Source organism: Chroicocephalus ridibundus, chromosome 20 (genome assembly GCF_963924245.1).
Source record: "Chroicocephalus ridibundus chromosome 20, bChrRid1.1, whole genome shotgun sequence".
In the NCBI taxonomy this organism is placed as follows: domain Eukaryota; kingdom Metazoa; phylum Chordata; class Aves; order Charadriiformes; family Laridae; genus Chroicocephalus; species Chroicocephalus ridibundus.
This window is the reverse complement of record NC_086303.1, coordinates 4,115,091-4,141,747: the sequence shown is the minus strand read 5'-3', so window position 1 is coordinate 4,141,747 and position 26,657 is coordinate 4,115,091. Positions and strand designations below refer to the sequence as shown.

The 26,657-nt window shown below is 43.5% G+C and overlaps 1 protein-coding gene across 2 annotated transcripts in view; it reads left to right on the top strand.

Annotated features, from left to right (window-relative positions):
- Positions 1–3,621: 3,621 nt before the first annotated feature.
- The window catches only part of USP49 (ubiquitin specific peptidase 49), a 33,586-nt gene continuing 10,550 nt past the window's right edge, over positions 3,622–26,657 (top strand). The window contains exons 1-4 of one of the 2 annotated variants that reach the window (XM_063356480.1): positions 3,622–3,695; positions 20,836–20,980; positions 21,895–23,305; positions 25,078–25,282. In XM_063356480.1, coding sequence (XP_063212550.1) covers positions 21,923–23,305; positions 25,078–25,282 — 1,588 coding nt within the window. In that variant the 5' untranslated portion in view covers positions 3,622–3,695; positions 20,836–20,980; positions 21,895–21,922. Of the gene's footprint in view, positions 3,696–13,167; positions 13,232–20,835; positions 20,981–21,894; positions 23,306–25,077; positions 25,283–26,657 lie in introns of those variants that run through there. The other variant, XM_063356479.1, reaches the window with a different exon arrangement.

Here is a 26,657-nt window from a genome sequence, read left to right as displayed (position 1 = left end):
TTTAGCTGGGCCTCTTCTAACTGACTAAAGTCTGAAACTAACAGCATATTGTTCAGAAACTGTTCACTCTCAGAGTGATAAGACCTGATTATACCAAGGAATGGTACGCACAGAGGCTCTTGCTTATACTTATTGCGATAACAACCAAGGTCAGCTAACTTTGCCGTTTGCCCCAGTAGAGGGTCAGAAGCGGAGAAGCGTAGAGGGGTCCCACCTGCAGGGAGGAGCCGAGGGGACAGGTGACCCCAAACTGCCCAACAGGGTATTCCATCCCATCTGCATCACGCTCAGTGTAAAAGCTGAGGGATCAAAGGGGCAAGGCTGCTCTGGCTCGCTCTTTCTTCAGTGGCCGACGTCTGAGGAGGACCCTGTCTGTTTGTCTGCCTTTGATCCCGATCCGAGCATTCCTGACTCTAGTTCCGGAATTCATCTCCTGTCCGTCGCTGACTCCAGTCTGGAACTTTCCCTGTGTCTGCTGGTGACGCGATCGTCATCCTGGGAGCTGGATACGGTTTTGTATATATTGTATACTTTTTTCTTTAATTTTTATTATTCTATTATTATTTACTATTTCCTTATTTATTATTATTTTCATTAAAGTAGTTTAGTTCTTTTTCTAAACTTGTAAATCTCCTTCTCTCTTCCTCTCCTCTCTGAGGAGGGGGGGAGTGGGGGCCATCTGTCGTTCTGATTGGCCAATCTGGCCAAAACCACGACACTTACGAAGCAGGAAGTTTTGTTACTTGATTTGATGACTGGTGGGAGAACTAGTTATTTAGATTTCTTCTTTGTGATTATCATTTATACCTGTAAACCTAATTAACTGTTAGACTGCCTAGAGCTTCTAGTGTGGGCATTTAATAAATCTAATCAGTACTGGGTCCAGAAAGATCTGGTTAATGAGCCATAATAAATGACATAATGTACCATAAATGTGTTAGAAATTCCAACATGCTGAGTATACTGAATTTTTGCAATTCTTAGCTCAAGTTCATGACGTGCACTGACTTCAGTGGGACTGTTAATTTTCAGTGATGAAAATCCAGTGAGAATATGACCTCCTGTCGTTCCACATAGTTAAGTGTGGCTGGGAAAACTTATGAAAACAAACTGTAGTCTTTGTAGGGAAAGTTATTTCTGTCCTGTTTCCCATTTTAATTAAGCCTTAAGGTTAAAAAAAATACCTTTTAATGACCAGATTAGTCATGCTGAATGTTGCTAATGCTTTATTAATTCCTGAAAGATGCATTCTGTAACCAGAGATGTCAAAACTTTGGTCACATGCCTTAAAAACATAAAATGCATGCTGGAATCTCTGGGAACTTCTAGAGTAATAGAATGGGACCCCTTGAGCTACATTCTGCCTTCAGTTACACCATTACAGCCATTGATGTCAGTAGGTTTCCGCGGGTGTATAGATGGGTAGGATTTAGCCCTTTATGTCTTAGCAAAAATACGTCTTGCTGTAACTGCATTCTGTGAACGAGGGGATCAGATGCCCCTCATGAGGGGCTACTTTTACTCTGTGGCTTTTTACTTTCTTGATGAACAAAATGACTGTTTTTCAGTCTTCAATATGGCAGGTTAACGTGGCTTTGAACATGCCAATCTGCATCTTAACAAGTCTTCAGGGGGCTTTCAATTGTGCTATGTTAATGGATTGAGCCAGTGTAATTGAAAACCACCCTAATTTTGCCTGTCAAAGCATGGTCTGGAGGGTTGTTTTCCTGTTGCTCCCCAGTGTTTTCTCAGACAATGCAAGATCAAGAGGGAGAGGTGGCCAAGCTGTTGTCCTGTACCGCTGTGGATCCTTTTGTCTGCTTCTGCACTTCTCAGAGATCACTGGCGGTGGTGTTGCTTTCTGTGAGTTGAAGTCTGAACTAGAGGGGACTGGGGATCTTGGGGACGAGGGGCTCGCCCTTGCATCGGTATAGCATTCCCCCTCCTAGCTCTAAGTAGGGGCTGGGTGATGTTGCCAAGGTCACCAATGCTTTGGTGGCAGAGAGAGAGTCCAAGTCTCGCTGCTGCCCTGGGGATACTGTGGGCTTTTGTTCTGTTTTGTGCTGTGGCATTTTTTATGAGGAAGTACTTACATAGCAGCTGCACCCTGCTAAGCTTTACAAAGAGAGTGAGGACGTAAGTGCCTCGTTAATCTTCAGTTTTAATTCTTAGCAGACATTACAGACTGAGGGCTCATTGCAGTGGGGAGCTGTTACAGAGTTGAGAGGTGTGTGACTGGATTTCTGTGCAGGTATGTGTTCAAAACAGAGCAGGCACTGGTCAAAAAGGGAAGGTGTTGAGAAAGGACAATAAAGCTCGCAGGAAGTGGAATTTGTGGGAAGGCTGGCTGGTGAAGGAGCTCACAAGGAGGCCACAAGGCTGTGGAGTGTCCTTGTGCCATGGCAGAAGCAAGCAGGCTCCCACCTGTCGCAGTAAATTGCAGTGCTTTGCCTCTAAACTTACTGGGACAAGGATGGAGGGGAACACTTTGTCCCTGTGCAGAGGAATTGTGTTTGTGACACTGCTGACCTGTGCTTTGCGGCATCAGTGCGGCGTGGTCTGTGACTGCTTGCTTGCAGCTTTGCCCAGGCTCAGTGCTGCAGGACTCGCTGCTCCTGGGCAGGTCCCCGATGGTTCCTCCTGCAGGCTGCAAAAACATGAGTTATCCCAGTGGGTGCGGGTGACTCCTGAGTCTGGCTGTCCCTTGCTGGGGACAGGATTCTCCCCTGGCCTCAATGTTTATGTTGCTTTGTCTCTGACAAAACACGTTTCTGTCCCCTCATGGCTCCTGCGCTGTGGCGATGAGCGTGTGACCTAGGGGCCTTCAAGGGACCTCTGGCAAGGGCCAGTACAGCTTGGGGGGCCCTTGTCTGTGTGCCATCAGTGCTGTCTGACCCCGTGGGGTGCCCACCTCCATCACCTCAGCATCCCTGTCACCTCCGGGGGCCTCCCCTGTCACCTCAGGGGCCCCATGGGGTGCCCACCTCTGTCACCTCAAGGTCCCCATCATCTCAGGGGCCCTGTGGGGTGCCCCCTCCCCATCACCTCAGGGACCCTGTCACCTCAGAAGCGTTGTTGGGGGGGCCCGCCCATCACTTCGGGGTCCCCCCATCACCTCAGGGGCCCCGTGGGGTATCTTCCACCCCAGACAGCCACCTCAGGGGCCCAGCGGGAACTCGCCACCTCCCGCGCTGCCCCTTTAAGAGTCTCTTTGTCTCCGAAACATCCTTATTTACCCTCCTGTGACTCAACCGAACTTCAGCCTGGGATTCACAAAGCCCGGTACGTCACCGTGCGGGGCCGGGCCCGGGGAGTCCCCGCCCCTCGGCGCTGCACTCCCGCTACGCGACCGTAAACCATTGAAGAGCTCTCCCTAGCGGCTACGCAGAGCTCTTAAGCTGCGCCAGAACTCTTTCTGCTGCGGCATAGACTGCGCAAACGACGTCCATCGGTTGCGCCGGCCGCGCCGTTAGCGCCAGGCTCCCCTCTACGGAATTGGCGTAAGCAGCGGCGCTGAATGGGGAGCGGGGCTGGGGGGGGCTGAAGGAAGGCGCGAGCGCTGTGTGGCGTGCTCTCCAGCCAACGGCGGGGCGGGGCGGGGCGCGGCGGGCGGCCAATGGGCGGGGAGTGGGCGTGGCCGGCGGCCGTTGGGGCGTCTCGCGCTGGGTGACAGCTCGCGCGTGCTGATGATGGCGGTAAATAAAGGGGCCGGTGGGGAGGGAAAGGGGGGGGGGTCGCGATACCCCCCCCCGAGGGAGGAGAGCGGCTGAGAGAGGGGAGACACCCTGCTGTGAGGAGGGTGCTGAAAGGTGCCCCCCCCACCCCAAAGGGTGTCCCGTGTTCCCCCCCCAGTGCGGTTGTGGGGCGCGGGAGTCTTTGTCTGCGGGCGGGAGCCCCGCAACTTTCCCTTTGTTGAGGCGAGGGGGGGGCGGGAGCGACACACCCCCCCTCAAACCACCCCCAAACCCGGTACCGACACCATCACCCCCCCGGTACCGGCCCCTCCCGGCGGCGCCTCAGAGGGGGCCGGGCTCTACCGCCCCCTGCCGGCCGGGCGGGGGCACAGCGCGTCCCGCCGCCGGGGGGGTCGTGGCCTGAGGGAGGGGAGAGCGCCCCGAACCCGCTCCCCGGCAACCCCCGTGCTGCGCTTGGAGAGGGGTAAAAATGAGGAAAATCGGTGCTGATTCGTGTTTCCTTAACAAAAAGCTGTGGGGTTTGTGGTAAACAGGAAAGTTAACGGCGGGGGGGGGGGGGGGGGGGGGGGGGGGCGCGTCTTGGGTTGAGGTGTCTCAATGGCGAGCACCCACCTCAGGGAGCACAGCGGGCTTTAAAATCCCGTTTCAAAGCCAATTCGAAGCTGAGGGGGTCGCGGCAGTTGGTGTGTCCCCGTCCCCCCACCCCCCCGCAAATGCTCAGAAATAGCTGCCTACGCGCGTGAGCGCCGGCAGACAGGAGTCAATTTTAGAAAAGCTGCTAATTTTAGGAAACGCGCCCGCTAATCGTGTTACGTGCAATTGTTCGTAGGAAAAAGCGGTGCGAGCTGTGTGTCAGGACGGCTCCCGATCGCCAGGTACAGTCAGGGGGGGAATACTGGGAATATCGACAGACGTGGTGAAAGCACCCGGTTATTTTGAAATATATATAGCAGGGGGGGAAAGTGTCTTTACTTTTCAGAGCTACACATGCACTTTTAATCAGGGAAAGAGCTCTGGAAGTCGCTGAGCTCGTCTGGTGCGAAATGTTGCAGGATTTGGTGGTCCTTTTATATCCTGCTGCTTCGGAGAAGATGTTGGCTGGAACCCGAGGAGCGCGCGGGGAAAGATGCGATGGGCGCTGCTGGTTCCTCAGCCCGGGCAAAACTCTGATTGACTTCGGCGGGAGCTTCTGAAGTAGCGTCAGCCGTTCTTGTGCGAAGGCAAGGGGAAAAAATACGGAGCAGGTTAAAAGGGATGATGGGGAGATGGGGCCGGAAGCAAAAATAAGGTGTCGGGGAGGGGGAGGAAAGGGGCTGTTGGTGGAGATCTGAGCTGCTCCTCAAGAAAAGGCAACGCACGGCTGGGACGTGAGAAGGTTTGTGCCGAATTTCTGCTGCTCTGCCTTTGGCAGCTACACGTGGGGGTGGCTGTTGTTTTACCATCCTCAAATGAGTTGGTATGGTTTAAAAAAAAAAAAAAAGCGGAGGGGAGCAGCAAAAGCATTCGGTGTGGTTTTTAATCGCTTCGAAAATATTCTAGGCGCAAATATTTGAAAATTATGTGCCAAACATGATCAGCATTTGATGTCTCTGAGCTAGGCGTGCTTTCAAACACGAGGCTGCAACAGTAAACGCTTGTTTATTTTTCCCCTAATCATTCTTCCTATTAATATAAGCTGATTTAAAGTAAAAAGGGCGTTTTGAAGTTGGCAGCTTTTCAGGTCTGGAATAGTTCTTGGTCTTGTGCAAGTTCTGTTTGTTACAAAGAATTTTGCTTATTCAGGAGCAGGGCTTAACAATGGTCACATATGTAACGGTTTATGGAGTGTTACAGCTAGTAAGTCAAAATTGGGGATTTATTTAGCTGTTTTGTGTCCAACGATCGTTAGTAAAGAATCTGTCGCCACAGTTCCTGCATAGATTTCAGATTGCATATGGTACAAAGCCTTGTGGTTGACAAGACGTGCTGGAGGCCTGTAAGAATGGAGAAATTGTGAATAAGCCTCATGTGCTGCGCCTTGCAAAATGAAACAGCGCTTGGGCTGATTAGTATTTGGATTGGTAAACTCGAAGGGAAACAGCAAAGCATCTATCTTTCATGTGTTGTACTGTTAATCATGGGAATGCTGCTGACGGGGGGGAAAAAATGGGGGCACGTTTAGCTGGGTATATCGCCTCTCTGCTTCTGGGTGTGAAAGCCTCGAGTGCAGTTTCTTGCTGCAGTGGATTTCTTGCGACTAATCGTAATCCTTGGCTTGGTGATTGCTTGTTTGCAGCTCTGTGTCCACATCTGACGTTGCAGGTTGTTTTCTTCAGTGTTAAAACTCGCTCACTTGTTAATTGGGTTTTTTTAAAAGTAGTTATTGTTTTGTCTCGGTATCTGAGAACAAGTGACAAGAAGCACTTTCTCTAGTGGCAAAGGTGGTATAAATTACTGAATACGTCTTTTAAGACTCTATTTTTATAGGCCTCTTTTTTTCTTTCATTAGTTATTTTTATACTGAAATTTCTTAGGACTTCTGCTGGAACTCATAAAGTGAAATTTTAGTGTTTTCTCAGCCCTTAGAAGATGTTAGTGGATAGATTTAGACTAGCTAACAAGTGGAAATACTACCAAATTCAGCTTCTCTCTTATAAGGTACGTGTGAATTCTTTCACATGTAGTTTTTGTTTTGGGGAAGTGTAAAAGCATTTCTGAAGTTGACCTCAGCTCTGAGTCAAAACAAAACTAAGGTTTTTGTTTTAAAACCGTTCATTAGAAATGAATAGAGAGATACTAAGATAGATGGTTTGAAAACTGCCTGTAACTGGGCGCAGCAATTCAGATGGAATGGGGGAAAAGGAAGACGAGGTGGCTCTGGCGACAGCTCCCTCTGAGCTGCGCGGTGGGACGTGCTCTGAAAGATCCCCCCGATCCTTTATTTTCTGCAGGAATCCCCTCCAGCAGATGAGATACACTGGAAGTTTCTCACTTTGTTTAGCAACCTTTGTGGGTTTCACCTTGAATACTTCATCAAGGGTTGGTTTTGTTGTTGTTTTGTTTGTTTGTTTTTTTTCCTTTGGGGAATGAAACCTTGGGAGATGTTCTTGTCTCAGCAGCCTGTGGTTAATTGCTCAGTGTATAAACACTTCACCTTTCCTAAACACTTCACCACAATGAACAGGCTGTTGAGTTGATGCGGGTAGGTTGTATAGAAAAAAGCCCCCCCTCCCTTCAACGTCAGTGAATGGAAGACCATCCTCGTTAGCGCGAAACCCTTAACGAATCATTGCTTTGGAGTGTACTAAGCAAATTCAACAAATTGTTTAACAGAAACCGCTACCATTTTAAAATCCGATTTATAGTCTCGGTTGTTTTTTCATATCTCCGTGTATACTGACGCTAACGCTCTTCACTTTTGTTTTTATTAGACTTTAGATCAAAGATGGCTCATGCGCGGCTGTTAAGTCGTATGTGGCTTGCGAGCCATTGAATTACAGCCCCAGCGTGCAGGCTTCATCTCGTAACTGGCAGCAGAGCCATGGAGCAGCTATAACATGTCACTGAAACAAAAAAGATTAAAGTGGGAGTGAGGGGAGAGAAGGTAAAAATGGACGTGGAGATCCTGTCCTTTGCCTTTGTCGTAGGGAAATAATTTCTAAGTGGTCTAGAGCTAATTATTTGTACATTTGCAGTAATTCATATCATAGTGTATTGAGGAAAATGCAAATTAAAATGCGCATTCTGTTGCACTGCGTTCTGCTGGTTTTGAAAGGAAAAAAAAATCCCTTTTTGCAACAGTGTTGAGAAGGGAGCTAGTACCTTTAGTGGACATAAGACAGGTAGAAAAAAATAAACTTGGCTGCTTTGTGCTAAGTGTTGTTAATTAGCTTTTTGCTTATTGGGTGGTAACGAGCGCACATTAACTGTTACACCTCCAATACATTACAAAGACCAGTATGAAATCTCTCAGAAAATGGCAAACTTGTTGGGGCATACCTTGAGATTTTTTTAAAGAAGGCTCCCTAGAGAAGTTCCTTTAATTAGGTAATTATAACGTAATTCACTGATAAGTCTGTCCTCTTAAGAACTTTACTGAGAAAGTAGAAGAAAAATCCAGGCAGCTATCTGAAAACCAGGAGCTTTTTTCCTTGTTCCTCCCCACGGAGCGCACGCTCGCTTTCTTGTCTCGCTGCCTTGGCTGCGTAATTCAGCCGCATTTGCAAATGAAGACAGAAAACTGGGATACGCAGATCTGACAGCTCAAAGTTAGTATGAGTGCATTTGAAATGTATCTTGTGTAACATGTCAGTCATGACAAATGTACTCTTTCAAAAAAAAGTCCTGACTAAGGAGATGCTTTTTCGGTGTTTTGTAACTTTGCTAACTGAAATGCAAAAGGGTGCTTTAGCCAAAGCAAAACCCACATACTCAGACACAGGAATCCCCACAGGAGGTTGGAATTACTAAATAACACGGTCCATCTTGGTCTTTAAAACAAAATAATAGTTTGGTCTATTATAGTATACTTCGGTGTGTAGTATATATCACGAAAACTTTTACACTCAACCTCTAACCAGGCGTACTGAAAAAGAAACTTCTTTTTTTTTTCCCCCCTCTGAGTGAAGCCAGTGGCGGTTTTGAAAGAACCAATTTAATGGAGAAAAGCTTTAGTGCATTTATGTTCTTTTCAGGCTTTTTAGTCAAACCATGGAAGATCAAGTCAAGAGTTATGGGCCACAGCTGTGTTCTTCCATTGAGACCTTCTATAGGACATCAGCTGAGCTGATTAAGAAATGGTCACCACAGCTCCATTCCCTTATTCACTCTGAAAGGCAAATCCGTCCACTTGATTGAGAAGCATTGCCTTGCAACCATATTTTCCCATTCACTTTCAGTGGGCGGCTTAGATTTGATTAAGAAATACTGTCCTATAATTACATTCTGTCCCCCTCTCTCATGCTATGAAAAGCCTCTGAAGACAATTCGAGGTTTTTGAACTTTAAATAAGAAACGGTACGGAAGGAGGGTCTTTGCAGCCTGGCTAGGTGGGGACGCAGATGAAGTGATAAGTAGCTTTTAGCTAGAAATACTAAAAGAGTATCCTAGGAAGGGCAGTCAGTGCTGGCTTGTATTTCTGTGCTGCTACAGCTTTGTTCCCTGCTTGGCTGGAAGGAATCAGTGTCTCTAAGCCTGACTCTGTTCCAATAAGTTTGTGACAAATGTGCTTTCCTTTTCTTCAAACAGCAAAACTGGATTTTATATGAAATCCTTTCCTTCTTTTGGCGTGATGGGACCCGGTTTGTCTTTTGCCTGGTGCTGAAGCAAACTTTCCCCACTAATTTTAGACAGTTTAGAATTTCACATTATGTTGCATATTAAATGTGTTCTAGCTGAGTAACAAGTGCCTTGTGTATGAAGAAAATGATAGAGATTTGCGGCTGACTTCTAGCTTGAGTGTTATCTGCATAAATATTGACCTGTAGTCGATCAGAACAAATAATTTTTTTCATACACTAAACTTTAGCAAATACAGTTCGGCATGAATGCCCCCCCCCACGCCGCCCCTGCAGATTTGTGTCACTTAGTGAAATGAGGAGCTGACATCTTTTTTGAGTAATTGGAGTTTGCATTTGTGTTCACTGTGGGGTTTTTTATGCTTGACAACAGTTGGTGGGTTTTCTGGGTGGCGGGAGGGATCTAAGGATTGAATTAAACAGACTGTATGTCTATATATTTGCGTGCCTGTGTCTGTCTATAGATGTGTTGCTAGAACTGGACAACACGATCCGCTTTTGGATGCTTAGGGGTTTTCCAATCATTAACAAAGAGTGAAAAGTGATATGTTCTAATTCGGAGATTGCAGCTGGCTTAGTATGAGCCAGAGGGATACTTAATGGTGAATTAACCGAAACGTGGATTGTGTGCTACTGAGAAAGAAAACCCCCATCGTCTGATGGGCATGTAGATCGCTGCTTGGGTGCTTGGCCTTGGAGCCCTGGGAGATCTGCTGCCTGTAGCTGTCAGGGTGCGACTAAACCACTTAATTCCAGCATCACGCTCGTAGAGGAGTGATGCCTCCAGCTCTTCCATCCAGTGACCTTCGTCAGTAGTTACAGGGTAGTTTTGTTTTTGCTTCCAAGGGGAAACTTTTTGACTCCTCACTGTACCATCCACGTTTCCTCTTATGGAAACATAGAAGGCAAAAGCAATGAATTAAGGCAGCTCGTTGAACCAAGCTGGCTCCCCTGGATCTCCATCCTCTGCCAAGATACAAAAGTATGGGGAAAGACTGCTCCTCGCTTTCCTTACTAATGCTGGCGAGAGGAATGTCAGAAGGAGGAGGAGGACGTTGAAAGGGTGACTTTAGATACCTCCTTAGTGGCTGCTTCTGCTTGCTGATGGCATGGAATTTTTTGGTGTCGTGTTTGGAATATTTCATATTTCATGTAAAAATGAGGCGCGCTTAAAGGTATGCTTGATGTCCTCAGTAGAGAGGAGTCATGAGCTGGTTGCTGTACAGGAGAGCTTCGCTTTCTGTCTCTGTAGGATTAGTTGTGTCTTCTGCAGCTGGAGAGATTAAGAAGTGCCACACTGCATTCAAAGGAGCAGGTTGATCAGGATAGCTTTTTCTCTCCGTGGAGAACAAAGGTGTTTTTAGGTGCTTAAAAACCACATAGATGTGAAAAATATGCTTTAATTTTAAGGACAAGTATTCTAGGCTTAGAATAGTATTAATTATTCTGAAAAAAAAAAACATTTGGAGCTCTGCTGTTCTGCTTTTTTTGGAGGAAAAAAAAAAAAGTTACTTCAGCTAACTGTTTATTCACTGGAGTTGTGAGAAAGCCCTTAGCTTGGATTTAATGATGTTTAATCATTCTTTCAAAAATACAAAGGAGGTACTAAAAGCTGTTCAGCTAAGCTTTAAAGAACTAATAGCTATAACTCAGATTCAAAAGTGATTTAGTTCCAGAGGTAAGTCTATAATCCTACCAGTCATGAGTTAATCTGTCATCAGACTAAGACTAGAAGCAAATCTATTTAACTAAGAATAGTTAATTCACCTGAATGAAAGCAAGGATGAAGATCCTTCTCACAAGAGTTAGTTTATTTTGAGAAAATGTAATATACATGCTAGAGAATGAAAATAGCGAGTGTTTTTCAAAAGTAGACTGAAAAATTCTGCTTTGAAATTTGCACTGCTCTTCTTCTGAACTTTTCAGGATAGTTTGGTGGCGTGGCTGCCCGACCTCCTGTTCTGGACACTGTGGAAATGAGTGAGTCAGTGAAGAAGGAAGATAATATTCTGTTTATAAAATCGGAAGGTTTTAGGAACAGCTTTTTGAGGCACCATGTCGTGGCGTCAAAACCAAATCCTCCTCTCCCTCTTTTCTTTCCTTGTCTTGTCACTTCATCTCAAGACAAATTGATGTGATGAACTCTAACCTCTTAGTAGGATAATTTATTAAAATAACAGATGCTACAGAATCAGGCCCAAGTTGATCTTCAGTTCTTAAAGAAGATTAACAACCTGATATTTTGCAAATCGGGTTCCCGTTTCCTACCTCGTTCTGTTACGTCGCTGTGTTGTGGTGAGGACAAAGGCATTACTCAGATATTGCCTGTAATTTGTAGAAAAGGATTTCAGCCAGAACAGGATTCATAATATGCAAATTAGGAATAATTCCATCAGGAAAGGGGAAAAAAGAAGGTGCATTTGAGCAAGTGAAATTGTTCCTTATGTACCAGAAAACAGAGGCCTGAACCTTGTGTGTCAGCTGGGCTTAGGGAAGGCTGAGATGGAAAATACACTTCTTAGCTTTTAATGCTGCTTTCGGTCCCCTTTTGCACACCCAGGGAGAGGAGGGTTTGCGGTATAGATTTTTTTTTCCAAGCACAAAACAGTCACATCAGTTGAGCAGAGCAAGAGGACGTGTAAATCTTTCTGTCTAATTCTTTGTTGACAAGAAAACGGAGAAGACCTTGGCTGAGCCCAGCAGTCCGAGTGAAGGCTGGGTCGGATCGTTTGCAGCACCCTCCTGTACGGGGACGTGAATATGCTTATGGGTGCTGTACAAATAAATACTGCATCTTGGGCTCTTTTATGTGCTTTGTTGCTTAGAGAAATAAAAAATCGGAAGTCCTTGCTTCATTTGGATAAATTGGTCACTCTGATTTCCTCCATTTACCCGTTAGCAGCATTTATTAAAACCCGTAGAAAATGTTCTAGCTGCTGCTGTGTTTCACTCGCTTGGGGTTTTAAAAGACCTAATAGTAGTTGATTGGCAAGTGAAGGAAAAGAAAATGATGGAGAGGTGTGTCGAAACCCTTCGTTATTTTCGTCTTATTGTAATCTCTGCTCCTCAAAGGTATCGAAGGCACCTTTCATGCTTAAAACATAGCAAAATGTGACCGTGGAATACTGTACTTATATTTAATACTATTTGCCTATTCATTATGGCTGTGAAGATAATAAGCCACAGCCTGCTGGGGTTGTCTTGTTCTTTATTGCTTCAGTAGATGGCACTGACATGTTCATTTGACTGATTGCTTTATATGTTGTATCAGCTGTGATGTTGTTTTAGATTAGTTAATAGTCTGTCTAAGATTTTGCCAAGATGAATATGAATTAAAATGGGGGAGGAAGAACGGCAGAGGACTACCCATAACTTACCAAGTATTCACTCTCTGGTATAATCCGTCTTTGTGTCTATCACAAAGAGATTCTCGAAGAGGCTGTTAGTCTGCTGCTGAATACCGGGGCTGTTCAATTGATCTCTGCTGCAGCCGTCGGGTTTGCGTGCGTGAGCAGCACCCAGAGGATTCTCTGATGTGCCGGAGCTGGAAAACTTCACCCCGTACCTGTGCAACGAAGGGCTTTGGCTTTGGTTTGGTTGATTAAAATTGCCTGTCTTTTAATACAAAAATAATCCGGTTTTGCAAATGATGGGGGAACGGAACAAGGCACTATAGGTTAAAACGTAACTGGTTCTGACCTTGCTAATGAAGTGCTTTGCCAGCAGCGGAAAGTTCTGTTTAATTTTGTTGATGTTATTGTGAAGGCGGGTGGAAAGTGCATGGAATTTTTCCCTATCAAAGGTCAAGCGTGTGGTTTTTAGTGTTTTTAATATATAATGTCTGAACTATTGCTGTGAACCTCCACTCTGAATGTACTGTTCATGTGGCAATTGGGGATAAATGTGATAAACACTGAATGTGAAAAATAATGCTTAAAGATCATGCTCAAAAGAAATAATGCTTTCTGCACTCTGAAAAATGTAGGGTTTTGGCTGCATTGTAGTAGCCCGTGATTAAAAGGAAAAATAAGGTAGGGAAAGTGGGGACACAAGAGAATGGCTGTTTATCTCCTCTATTCCTGCTTTATTAGGCCACGTTGAAATATAACATGGCGTGCTTTGTTTAACTTGTACCTTGTTAATTATTCTTAAACTGCCTTGTTCACTTGTGCGCAGGTCCTGACCCCCGAATACGTAAGCACGTACTCTATCCATTTGAGCAGTCTCACTAAAGTTGAATACTTGCTGAATTGGGCAGTGGTAAGTGTGAAAGGAAGCAAAAAGACATCAGTTTTTGGTATGAATCTCGACAGTTTGGGGATGGCGGGGCGTAAAAAACTGAATTTCCAAATGGTGAAAATCAATGTAGTTCTCTCGACTTGGAGTCGGTGCTGCTGATTTTGCACCCCTTAAAGCTCTGTTAGCATCTGCTCTGGCAGGGAGGCTTTCAGAGGCGATGATCGGGGTCAAATATGTAGAAAACTTTAAAACACTACGTCACACTCTGGTGTTGTTGCAACTATGGAAATAGAATTTGTTGGTAATTCATGAATTCGATAAAGCTGGTTGCTTGACTCATAAAGTGAAGTTACTACTTTATATTGGGCAGTTAGCATCTACTTTCAGATTGTTCTAATGCAAAACATTTTTTCATGTTTGATTCTGATAATTCAAATTGTATGTATTTGCTATGATTGCTTCAGGCTTCTACAGATGTAAGTACCAGTGGAATTACAGCATTGACTCTTTCCCTTTTGGACTGGTTCACTAGGGCTAGAGGAAAATACTGTGAATTGTTTTAATGTAAAGTGAGTGCCTCTTTCAAACAGCGTATCCATATCGTGTTTCCCAGCTTATTAACACTTCAAAAAGCCAAACCGAAAATAAAACCTCAGAAGCCTATGAAAAGAAAGGGGAGGGGGGAAATTTATGTGTTGCAATAAATGAAGAAACATTAACTTCCAGAAGTATATAGCATTTTAATAATGCTTTTTAAGATACAGGGCCATTATATAGCAACTTTCCACGTTTTCAGGGAACTGCAGGACATGTGTCGTTTTTTGTTTGTTTGTCTTACAGTGACCCTAAAGAATAAATATTATTGGTTGTATTACACCTTGAAAAGCTATTGTTAAAGCTAATTTCAAAAGGTGAAAATTGAAAATACAGGTAGCTGGGGGCATTGCCTGAGGTTTTAGTCACTTTAATTCATGTCTTGCACTACACAAGAAACAGCGTGAGTTTGGTTTAATAAGAATATTCATATTTCATCTTTAAAATATTTTAAATTTAAAAACTTCCAAGTTTAAACTTGTACGGGTGGAGAATTTGAATGGCAGTGTAAATAACAGAATAGGTAGTTTCTACGGAGGGCTGTATTAAAACACTTTGTGAACCAAAGAAATTCACCTTCTCTTTGCTTTTCCGTGATTATTTTCAAACCATGAACTGCCAGATCCGTTCCTAGTGAATGCTGAACTGTCTCTAGTTTAAGCGGATCTTTATTGGGAAGGAATGCGGATAGAAGACACATGCACATTTGCAACTATTTGTTGGCCTGTAGAAAGTATGAATTATTGCTCTTTGAGGACGCAGGCAGTGTGAAGTCTTTTGTTTTAGTCATAAATTTATTCTAACCAAACAAAAGGATTTTGGTGTCTTTTCTAACTTCGTAGAGTGTGCCAGCAAGCCTCTCTGGTAAAGAGAGCCTATATCTGCAGAAAGGTTGTTTTGGGTAGTATAGCTAAACCAGTTCACCAAGCACAGTAAGCTGTAACCACAAAAAAAGGCAGAATAAGTATTTTATCTGGTCCAGGCATTGACTAGTCTGGAATGGGGACCATTTCGCATTCTTTTCAGTTTTGATCAGTATAGACAAGTTAACAGCACATTTCAGTTTGTGAGGCCTTAGATTTAAGTATGTCAGTCATATTTAAAACAGTGTCAGAGATGTTAAAACTTTTTTCTAAAGTACTCAAAATTCCAGAGTTTTAGGAAAAAGAGGTTTTCTTCAGCCTTGCTCTTTCCCTGGAGCTTCATTTCCTGAGCACTGAATTCAGCTTTAGCAGTTTGTATGGTTGACTTGGTTAGATTGTTAACAGATAGTAGCTGTAAATATAAATATATAAAAACCATCTCTGATTGGGAAGGTTTGGGACATTGACGTCTGTCAGCTGATGTAAAACATGAAGCAAATGCTTCTCTTCTCTCAGTTCTCCCCCTACAACTACGTGAACTGAACTTCATAGGGAGGATGATCAGTTTTTGTGGGTGGGTTGGTGTTAGGGACAAATTGGGGCCCCCTGGAGCCTTGTACTTTTTGCTGTGGAGTATGAAATGTTTGAAGCTAATTGTACTCAGTACATCATAGTGTCAGTGCTCTTTGTTGTGCTCTAAAATCAGATATGGACCAATATCCGCCAACTTTAGCTTCCCAAGATGATTCAGAGAATGAAGTCCTGCAGAAGTCATATTTATTCCCACCGAGGATGCCAGCGCAGGAAATAGGATTTTCTCAATCCTCATGCTTTTGAGTGCTTTGGGGTTTTTGGGCTTTTGGGGTTGGTTTGGGTTTTTTGTTGGGTTTGTTTTGTTTTGTTTTCAATGACTGAATATTTCTTTGAAAACTGATTCCCGAGATTCCCGCTTTGAGCCTAGAGCAAACTTTTACAGCACAGCGTGAGCTCACAGAAACAGTTTAACATTGACATAGTTATAATTAACTTAAAGGAGTTAATAAAATAGAACTCGCTGTGGAAGTTGGCAGGAAAGTCACATTTCCGTCAAGCTCTCTTGTGATTATAGCTGCGGAATCGAACAGGGTGGTGGGGTGTGGGGTCCTCCAGCTCCTGTACGACTGAAACCAGCCAAAGTCCTTCGGCTTGTCATGACTCCTGTAGGACACCGGCCGCCTTCCAGGCACCCATGGGGGGATGTGTCAGAATTCCGTAAGCTTTGGGTTCAGGTGGGGGATTTCTGTGTTTCAGCGCTCTGGCTGAGTGAGGAGGTTGATGCTCGAGGCTGGCCAGGAGGGAGGTGGGATCGGTGACCACTTCTGCTGTCACAGCTCAAGTCTATTTGTCTGTCTGTCTTCCAAATTATTGTTTATCTGTGTATTCACAGTAGCTATTTAATTCATTGCTTTGCTTGCCTTTTCAAAGAAACACCAAATCCTGAATCATCCGTAACTCTTCCTCCCATGTTTTCCTTTTTTTTTTTTTTCTTTGTCAGCTGTGTTAATTTGCCTGCAACTAAGTTGATTGTGTGTCATCCTGGATAGAGGGAATCCAGCAATCGTAAGATATAATGCTGACAGTTTTCAAGAAAATATGCTTTCAGAATAATTGAAAAAATCTCTAGGGCTATTGTTACTCTTTGGAGATGCAGTTTGAAAGTCTAAAACCAGCAGGGTTCGAACTAGAGGAGTCAAGGGAGAAACCCATTCCTGTCCAGGCAAGCTGGTGGCTCTTTGGAGAAAAAGAAGCAAAAAGAGCTTTTTGCGTGTTTTCCTGGGTGTTTTCCTTGCTCTCGTTTCTGAGTGAGCAGTTCTGGACCATGCAGCGACTTTGTACGGACAGAGGATACTGGCTCAGGTGACACGGTGGTGACGCTAATTCCTTTTCTCTATTGGAATATCAATTACATGAGTTTTTCCTGTTTGAAAAAGTGTCACTGCTAGTGGCTTTGAGAAGCAAAAACAGGATTTTGCTGTGAGTGTGTACACGGGCGGCTCTTGCTAGCAGAGGAACACGAATGTCTTGAGCAGGAAATTTTTTTCACCATCTTCGGCGCAGCTCAGATTACATGTTTTCATTAGACATCTGGTTGAATAATTGGTTCCTCACAAATGGGTAGGTTAAAATAATTGGCGGAATAAAGTTTTTGAGTAGTTGTATGCAATTTTTAGATATGTATTATGCCTCTTGCCTGCTTACTTGCATTTTTGAGTATTTGCAGCAGGCTAGAAATTCTACTCTGGAATTACAAGTAAAAAATTGTTAATTAGGGGGGAGAGTGGAAGGTGCTTGGGTTTTTGCATCCAAGATTTTTAAACCTATTTGGTCAAACGCAGTATATATTCGTGTAGGATATATAGTTTTGATGGAAACCAAGAATATCAAAGGATACTTTTTTCTTACGCTGTTTTAAAACAAAATGAGAAGGGGGAAAAAAAAAAGGCAAATGTGCTTTATCTAATGCGGTACCAATTCCCGGTGGACTGGTGAAATGCTGCTGTGTTTCACTTTTGCGGCTCCCGGGAGAGGGATGAATGAATGAAGTCTGAGCTTCACACCTGTCCTTGAAGATGATTTCCAGACTGCAGCTAAAGGAGTTTGTGGCAGTTCTGAAGACTCTTATTTGTTCTGGCATCAACTCTTAGACAAATGAAGGATGCATCTAGTTTCCAAGGCTAAATATCTAGCATCTCTCCTGACCTTTTTTTTTTCCCTTTTCTTTCTGCTTTGTGCACATTTATTTAGAAAAAGAAAGTAGCGAGTGTCAACAGATCTGTACAGATGTCTTTAATCAGTTTCCAAATGTCTAACAATGGCACAAAGAAACATAATAAAGTCATATGTTTTATTTTAACACTCTTTTAGGGTCAAGAGCCAAATTGTTTCTGCTGCATTTGGTTCTTGAAGCTGCTAGAGCATCTTGCCGTAAGTTTTTCCAGGATTATGAGCCATGCAGGAAAAGAAAGTAGGGTTTGACCCGGTGTTTAAATACTGTAAGTGATTTGCAAGGAGAGAACTTTTCAAATTGTCCCTAAAACATTACTGGCTCAACTAGTGTCCCTGTTTTCCTTTTATTTCCTATTATTTTATTTGTGTTTTAACTCACGTTTAGTTGTATTGCAGTGCAGCTCCATGCTTCTTCTGGTACCTCTTCTCCATGTAGAGCAATTAAATTGTTCCTCCTCCCCTCCTTTCCTTCCCCCACCCCTTCTCTGGAAAAGAAAAGATCTAAGTAGATGAGAAAGGACAAGTTTATAGATAGTTCTTAAAATGAGATCTGCCTTGATGGGAAAAAGTTGTAAAACCAACAAGTAAACCTGATATACTGTAATTGCTAAGAGAAGAGTTCAGTTTGTTTCCAAGACCTTAAAATGTAAGGTGTTAATTCTCCATCATTAAACTCTCTTGTTGCTCGTGGCTTGTCCTAGGCTGTCACATCAACCGCATAAATTTGTGCTCAGTTGTTGCAGTATCTTAAGTAGCTCCAGCTCAGTGATCTTTGCAAGGTTTGTTTTTCCCCTTGTGCGACTGTTTACAGGCTCTGACTCATCCTTGGGTTTCCCTTTAATCAGAACTTTGTAATTTCTCCTGTTAGCGTGTTCTTTTTGTTCTTGCTAGTAGGTTGTGGCAAGCTATTTGTTTACCTGTGGACAAGAGAGGAACAAATTTTGTTCTTAGTCCTGCGCGTGTCTTTCAGTGACTTATTTAATAGTCTGTTTGCGTGTGGGATGGCAGAGCTGAACCTGCAGACACTCCAGCTGCCTTTAGTACGTGTGTTGCGCAATGTGAGAGCGCCAGGTTTTTTTATTTTTATTTTTTTTCGTGGAAAGGGGTCAAAAATGTGAGTCGGTAACAGGCGTGTTTAATTGGAGAAATCCCAAAGCGTGGTGCATGGCAGGGGCTGCACAGCCGGGAAGATGCTGTGCAGGCAGCTTGGACACCAAAACCACACCGAGGAAAAGCAGATCTCATTTGAGGAAGTTGAAAAGTCATATTATTTGAGCAGTTTGGGTTAAATAAACACCGTTTATTCCTAATTTGCAGAGCAGCCGAACGTATATGGTATTAGGGCTCAGATTTGCACAGGAAGTATCCATAGATACCTAAAGAGAAACAGGTGGGGAATATCGCATGCGGCATCAAAGATGCTTTTGTGCTGGGAATTACTGAATTAAGGTGTAACAGAGCTGCTTTGTTAACTGACCAGCGTTGTTAAATTCTCTTTCCTTTTTCAAACAGGAAATCTTGCTGGCCCACACAGGAAAAGCAAAAGCAGTTGACAAAAGGCTTGTAATTTATATACTGACAGCCTACTTCATTGTTAAACATGATTCTTTAATGCACTGTATCTGGTGTGTGATTGATTTCCTTGTAGCCTGTTACCCAGCTGAAACTAGCAACACATCAGCATTGTTTCTTTTTCCTTGGAAATTGAAGATAATTTCAGTGCTCTTTGAAAATATTATGTCCCGAGTCCTTGCAGAGCTGGTGAGCAACGGCGCTTGGCAGCTGTTTAATCGGTCTCTTGAAAATTGTATGTATAAGGCCCGGTTTTTGTTACACGGTACAAATCTCGGCTGTGCTGGCGAGACTCAAGGGTTAAATTCCCAACACTGTCGCATATGGCAGTGAGCAGAATCACAGATGTTGATGATACAACATAATTAGTATTCTTTTATGTAAATGAAGGCTGTCAATGTTACCATAGTGTCTATACTCTTTCAAGCTGGAATCTATGCCACTTGGTCTTACCAAGGCTAGACGGGATTATTCCGCAATTTTCTATCAAGACCTGAGCAGAAAAAAAGAGAAGAAAGAGGGGGGGAAAAAAGGTCAGGGAGGAAGGTGAGAGGAAGGTGGGAAGGGATGTTTCCAACTCGGAAGGAGGAAAACAAATCAGTCCTTTGTTTAATGCAGGATTTCCAAAAGTGTCTTTCCAGATCCTAGGATTTGTGAGTGAAGGAACACGGCCCAAAGGAGAGGTGGAGCGGATTTTTGAACAGTTTTAAATAAATGACGAAAACGGTTATTTAGAAAATGCAGAATCACTCCGTGGAGATGAATTCTGAAGTGGCCATTTGTGCTTTAATCTGGAGTCGAGAAGAGTTAAAGAATAGAAGAGCTTTGATTTTTCTTTAACAGATTCCGTCTTTAGCAGCAATGTCACTGGGAAAAGATAGTAATTAAAGTAAATTTGCATAATTTGGGGGCCACTAAAAATATGTTTTCTTAGCCTGGTCAGATAGGTTTTCTGCATATCAATTGAGGCAACTGTTCAATACCTGTCCTAAAGCTTTGGGAAAGTATGCCGTGGCCTTCGTTATGTTAAACTTTGCCCCTTGTAAAATGATTTTTTTTAACTAAATATTCCGTATGCCAGACCTGACACTCTCTGTGACATCTGTAACCACTTTGTGCCTATTACAGCTGTCCCACCTATCACTACTTCGTGTTGTATTGCAAGTACTGTAGTCGTAGATGCGTAAGCAAGTTAATTTAGTCTTTCTTCGATTATTGCAACAGATATGTTTTTACAGTCTTTTCTGCCTTTGGCAAAATGCAGGTTTTTCCTGTTTTTCTTTCCCCTGTAATTCTTATTTTGTTGCAGTTCACACTTGACAACTATTCATTACTTGGTTTTTATTGTTTGAAAAATCATCTAGAAATGAAATTTAATTCAGGATAGATTTTTTTTTTCTTTTTCCCAGTCTCCTCCTCCCTTCTTTCACCAAGTTACCAAAGCAGCCAAAATTGAAGTGATCACAGGAGGTGCACGTTTTTGCTCCGTGTTTTTTTACTCAGATTTTTTTTCTCTGCCATATGTTGGGTCATCCACTACAAAAGACTTGTGATGAAGAGGCTACATGTGATCAGCAGATTTATAGATTATCAGAAAATGAAAGCAGAAAAATGAAATTCCAGAGTGCCTCCTCCATGTGACGTTTCTTAACATCGAAGTATTTGGGTTCCTAGGCGCGTTCATGCTTTGACTTCCAGATAATTCTGTTCTCTGTAATAAATGTGTTCTCTGCAGTGGCTCTTGCACTGAGAGGATTAATCGTGTTCAAAAGCAACCCTGCCAGCGTTCTTACTTTGTTTATGTGCATCACAAGAATATTCTCTCTCTAGGGCTTTGAAGCTGTGCTGCCTTACAATGAAGACTTAAGTAGTAATTAAATTCTCGAAGAACCGCCAAGACTCCTTTGGCTGAAATGGGGATGTTCCGCGCCCTGGATGCTGCGTGGCGGAGGAAAGGATGTGTAAACATGACTCCGTGAGTAGCGTGAGCAGCGGGTCTGGGGGCTGTTTCTGTGCCCCGATCTCTTTCACTTGGATGGGAGCGTTGGAGGGACTGTACAAAAGAAACCACAGTGCTGGCACGCGGTGTTTTAGTTAGGCCCTTTCTACGGCTGAGTATCTTTTATAAAGCACGTGGATGAAGGACATAGAGCAAAAGCTTTTTGCGCCTCCTAGTTCTAGTATCCCTGCTTTGATTTCTCTTCACTTACAACATAGTAATTTAGTAAATCAGTTGCTTTTTCTGTTTATGTGTGCTCATGCAAACATATACACATGCAGCTGTTCTTTAGGCTTACTATAACGTGGTGTTACACATTTCATTTGTTTTCCCTGCTAATTTTTTTTAAACATTATAATGTTTGGGAGGCTGTGGGAAATCAGAGAATTCGAGGCTAGAATGTAAAGCCTGCACACTTGCAAATGTTCTGGTTATGACAATTATCTGATATTTTTGTGGCTTCTGCAAGAAGTTGGTAACCTCAGTCTAGTTCCTGATGACATGCATTCCAATTCCAAATTCATTTTGTATGTATCAATTTCAAGAGGGCAGCTAAAGATCAAACGTGTGTGTGTGGACTGAATTAATCTTTTTCTTCTTGGAAGCGAGCCATTCAGGTTGGGTAAGGCATGCTGGCAGCTGTCTGGGCTGTCCTTAGTAGACAGATAGACAGTTTTATTCTGTAGACCTTGTCAATCCAATATCTTTTGCTGGTACTAAAAACTGCTTTTAAAAAAAAACTGCACGCAGAAATAATGTAGTCGGTTGAAGGAAAATGGCAGTTGGGATTGACAAGACGTGACATCTGTGTTTTTATAGGTACAAAAGAGACCATTTTAAGTATGTATAGTGGCTCTAAGATCCTTTCCTCTCATTTTTTGCCTTCCAAGGTCAAAGCAGCGAAGATTTCTGTAAGACATGGATAGATGCAAACATGTTGGGCGGCTACGACTCGCCCAGGACCACTCTATCCTGAACCCCCAGAAGTGGCACTGCGTGGACTGCCAGACGACTGAATCAATCTGGGCTTGTCTGAAGTGCTCCCACGTAGCCTGTGGGAGGTACATCGAGGAGCATGCACTTAAACACTTTGAAGAAACCAGGCATCCGTTGGCAATGGAAGTTAATGATCTGTATGTCTTTTGTTACCTTTGTGAAGATTATGTCTTGAATGATAACCCAGAGGGTGATTTGAAATTGCTGAGAAGTTCTCTGTCAGCAATTAAAAGTCAAAAACATGATCCGTCAACAAGAAGTGGCAGGACATTGCGATCAATGGCTTTGGGAGAGGACATGTGCAGCCATCAAAGGAGCCCTCAGGGACAATCTCAGATGCTTACAGCTCTCTGGCACAGGCGCCAGTCCTTGCTTGCGAAGGCGTTGCGGACCTGGTTTGATAAGAGCTCTAGAGGCCAGCTAAAATTAAAACAAAAGAAACAAATGGAGGAGTTGGAGAAAAAGAAGGAGGCAGCTAGGCAGCGGCGGCAGGAGATGAAGAGACAGCTCCTGGAGGAGTTGGCAAACACTCCTCCACGGAAGAGCGCGAGGCTGTTGTCTCACGTGCACAGAGAGAACTTGATTCCAAGGAAATTTAGGGAGGTGGCGGCTGCTTCCCCTACCTCAAGGCAGATGCAGAGCAGCAGATTCAAACAGTTTTATTCCATCCGGCGTAAGCCTCTGATGACTCCCGGGGTAACGGGTCTAAGGAACCTGGGAAACACATGTTATATGAATTCTATTCTGCAAGTGCTAAGTCACCTCCAGAAATTCAGAGAATGTTTTTTGACACTTGATCTCTGTGAAACAGAAGAACTCTTAGCCAAAACTGTGAATGGGAAGTCTAGGATGCCTGGCAAATTGGCAAATGGGTCTGCTGCTAATGAGTCGGGGAAGACTGACAAAGTGGGATCATATGGCACGCAGAGCTTGCCAGCTGGCTTAAATGGTGGCTCCTCAATAAGCAGGAGTTTAGAACTAATACAGCCCAAGGAACCGAGTTCAAAGCACATCTCCCTCTGTCACGAATTGCACACCCTCTTCAGAGTGATGTGGTCTGGCAAGTGGGCGCTGGTGTCCCCCTTCGCCATGCTGCACTCTGTGTGGAGTCTGATCCCGGCGTTTCGAGGGTACGATCAGCAGGACGCTCAGGAATTTCTCTGCGAGTTGTTGGATAAAGTACAGCAGGAGCTGGAGTCGGAAGGAACGAAGCGCAGGATCCTCATCCCTTTCTCCCAGAGGAAGCTCACCAAGCAGGTCCTGAAGGTGGTGAACACCATCTTTCACGGGCAGTTGCTTAGTCAGGTACGCATCTGCTTTTGGCATGGAAATCAGTTGGAGTCGTTCACACCAAGGAGCAGAGGCTCTTGTTTCTTGAGGAGCCACCAGGTACACAAGAGGAGTTGCTTAGGAGTGCCTCCTGAGAAAGAAATCTGTTGGGTTGCTGTGCAGGTTGTCAGCATTTTTAATACTTGTCACGTGTATTGTAAATTCAGTTGCCACTTCAGAATGAAATCTGCACAAGTTTTTACTGTGTTTTTAAAGTGTCTTTGTAATTTATTTTGTCCCTTCCTGGGTTTGTTTCTGTGGCCAGAAAGAATATGGTAAAGGACAGTGAGGGCAGTCATCTGGTGCTACAAAGAATAAGCTGTCTGTGATCATAATTTTTTTTTTTTTTTTGCAGGCATTTGAAAATCATCTACAGATACTGAGCATGCTTAACATGTGTTTCTGTAGGAGCTGAAAGTGCCTGTCACGGTGCTTGGTCTCTTATTCCTGTGCTGTTCCCTTGTCTGAAACGTATTATTCCCCACAAGGCAGACCCTGAGAGCCCAGTGTGTTTTGAAAGTCCTCAACTACCTTTGCTTTCCAGGAGAAACGAAACATGTGCATAACGTGACACTCAAGGGTTTGCAAGATCAGACCACGAAGTGGTCTGTGTGCGTTCTCATTACTATTTATATCGTCCTTCTCCGTGCCAGTCTTACTAAGCTTACCACTCATAAGAACTTAGGTGCACGTTAAAGATTAAACGGTGTATTTTTCAAGTTAAAGCTTTGGCTTTTCAAGGAAAGGATGCTTGAAGTCATGGCTCATTTGAACCAACTCTGCAGTGCATGAACTTCTTGTGGACTTCTTAACTAAAAGCTCTTTGTTCGGTTGTCTCTTGACACTGGAAGGTGGTGTGTGCTCTAGATTCAGTGGCAGGTCTCTGTTAACAGTGTGAAGATGTTCACAGACGAGTTTAATTTATCTGCTACCATGATACACTATAAATAACTTGCTGAGCTATTTATTCTACTTATGTAACTCTTGTGTACGTGTACTGTATTTAATTTCAAACCCCTCTACGCACATAAGTCTTCTTTCCCTATCTGCTTGCTACGAATCCATCTTAAAGTTACTGGTGCCTTCAGTGGACGAAGCTGCAAGGTTGGAAACTCGGTTTTGGTGGATGATTCTCACAGTAACAGTCTGACCAGACCTGCTTTCTGGTTTTGTTACCTCCTTGTGTTCTCACTTTCTGCCTCTGAGTTTAATTGAAAACTTTTCTGCTGTTCTTATTTATAATACTCTGGGACGATGTAAGAAAACGTGCATCTGAAATGTGTGCTTTCATGCTCCGTTCATGAATAATTTTTATGTAGTTAGCAGGTGAAACATTGAAGGAATTATACACTTCGACATATGCAAGGAAAGTAGAGAAACTATGGAAGGAAGATTGCGTGATAAATGCAAACGTGTACTTTTTCTAGTAAAAAACAGATCCAAAGTACTTGTTACCGAACTGTGAATTGTATTATACCTGTAGTGGTGTTTATCTGAGGAAGTCAATCCCATAAAGGTCAATATTGTCTCCTTTTTTTGACAATTGAGAAAATAGTTTAAATTATTTGCTCGAGATAGACTTAGCTTTCAGACTGGAAATAAGCAGTGTTTCTCTTCACTCACAGCTCATCTCTGTGTCTGTGAAACTGCACTGCCTTTGGGGCATAAACTTGCTCTTTAGCTGTGAATGTAAATGCCAGTCTGCAGGCGTACATAACTTCATTTGTGTATACACATTTCATTCCCAGGTCACCTGCATAACGTGCAACTACAAATCCAACACTGTTGAGCCCTTTTGGGATCTTTCCCTGGAATTCCCCGAGCGCTATCACTCTATCGAGAAAGGCATCGTCCCTGTTAACCAGACAGAGTGCATGCTGACGGAAATGTTGGCCAAGTTCACCGAGACGGAAGCTCTGGAAGGGAGGATTTATGCATGCGACCAGTGCAACAGTAAGTCGGATCCTGCCGCTGTCTTTGCAGTTAGAGGCACCGTCTGTTTTTCTGAGTGAGGGGTTTCTGATGCGTGTTTCGTGTGTCTTAAAACATGTATTGTGGCCTATATGTATAGGAAAAGTGTGTTCTTCCTCACTGCTTCTGCTGTTTTGTTTCCTCCTGTTGGTGGCTTCTCCTCCTTTGGGCACTGGTTTGGATCTGATATGTCATTTTTCTCTCATCTCTGCCATTCAGCAGCACAATTTGCTAAGGGTTTAATATGACCCTGTTCAGAACTGCTCTCACAGCTCACATTGGAGCAAAAGGCAACTTCAAGAATTTGGGGGGGAAAAAAGGCGTTGGATTTAGAGATAAAAAAAGGAACGTTATCCCCTATGGCTTGCTCATCTCTGCAGGGCAGGAAAGCTTTTATAACAAGTCATCTATATGCTGCTTGTTCTTGATTGAATCCGTTAGCCAGAAATCACAAATGCGGAGTTCTCAAAGTCTGCTGCCAGGTTAGAGTTTCCATCTCTCTGTAGGCATTTTGTCAAGGAGCAATGAACTGATATTATTCTGGGAGTCTCAGCTTAATGTATTACCTGTTATATGAATGCACATGTTTTGCTGCGCTCAGCTAGAAGATGACTTCTCCTTTCCTGTACTAGGTCTGAGTGTAAGGTCATTATATGCCTGAAAATAATTTTAGCCTTGTGTATAATCATGCAGTTCAGCTACTCTGATAAGCTGGATTTGAAATTTTTTTCATGCAGGTATTTATGGCAAATGTTCATCCCCTTGGGAGGAAAATGCCAATAATTTGACTTACATTGCAACTAAGCAGCTGAAATAGCAAATATTTGTCGGGATCTGTTCTATATCAACTTGCAAGTCTGTTACCAAACATCTTCACCAAGCGTTAGGAAATAATCGTTAACTAGATGTTCTTGAAACAAAGCCAAATATAATTTGAACAGATTCTGATTCACAGATAATGTTCACAAAGCGTCGATATGGATGAGTACAGCTTTGTCTTAACTCCGTTTTCTTTGATTCTCTGTGAAAGCTCAAATTTTAACAGTTACTTCAGAGTTAAATGGCTAAGGAAACATTAACCAGCTGAGAAAAGTCAGGGAAAGGCAAGCAGCCTGCATCTAGGTGCCAAAAACTATTGGGGACACTGCTTGTCAGACGTGATGGAGGAGGAGCAACCCATCTGTTCTGAACTGGTGCAGTGAGGTGCAGAAATCTAATTAACAGGTACATTCCTTATTGGAAGCTCCAAAAGCCACCTGTCTTTCTCCTGGTATAGTCGTATGTTCAGCGTCCTGGAAAGAGTAATCCCTGGGAAGGGAAACCTTTTTTCCTCTTCTCCGGTTTCGGTTCAGCAGTT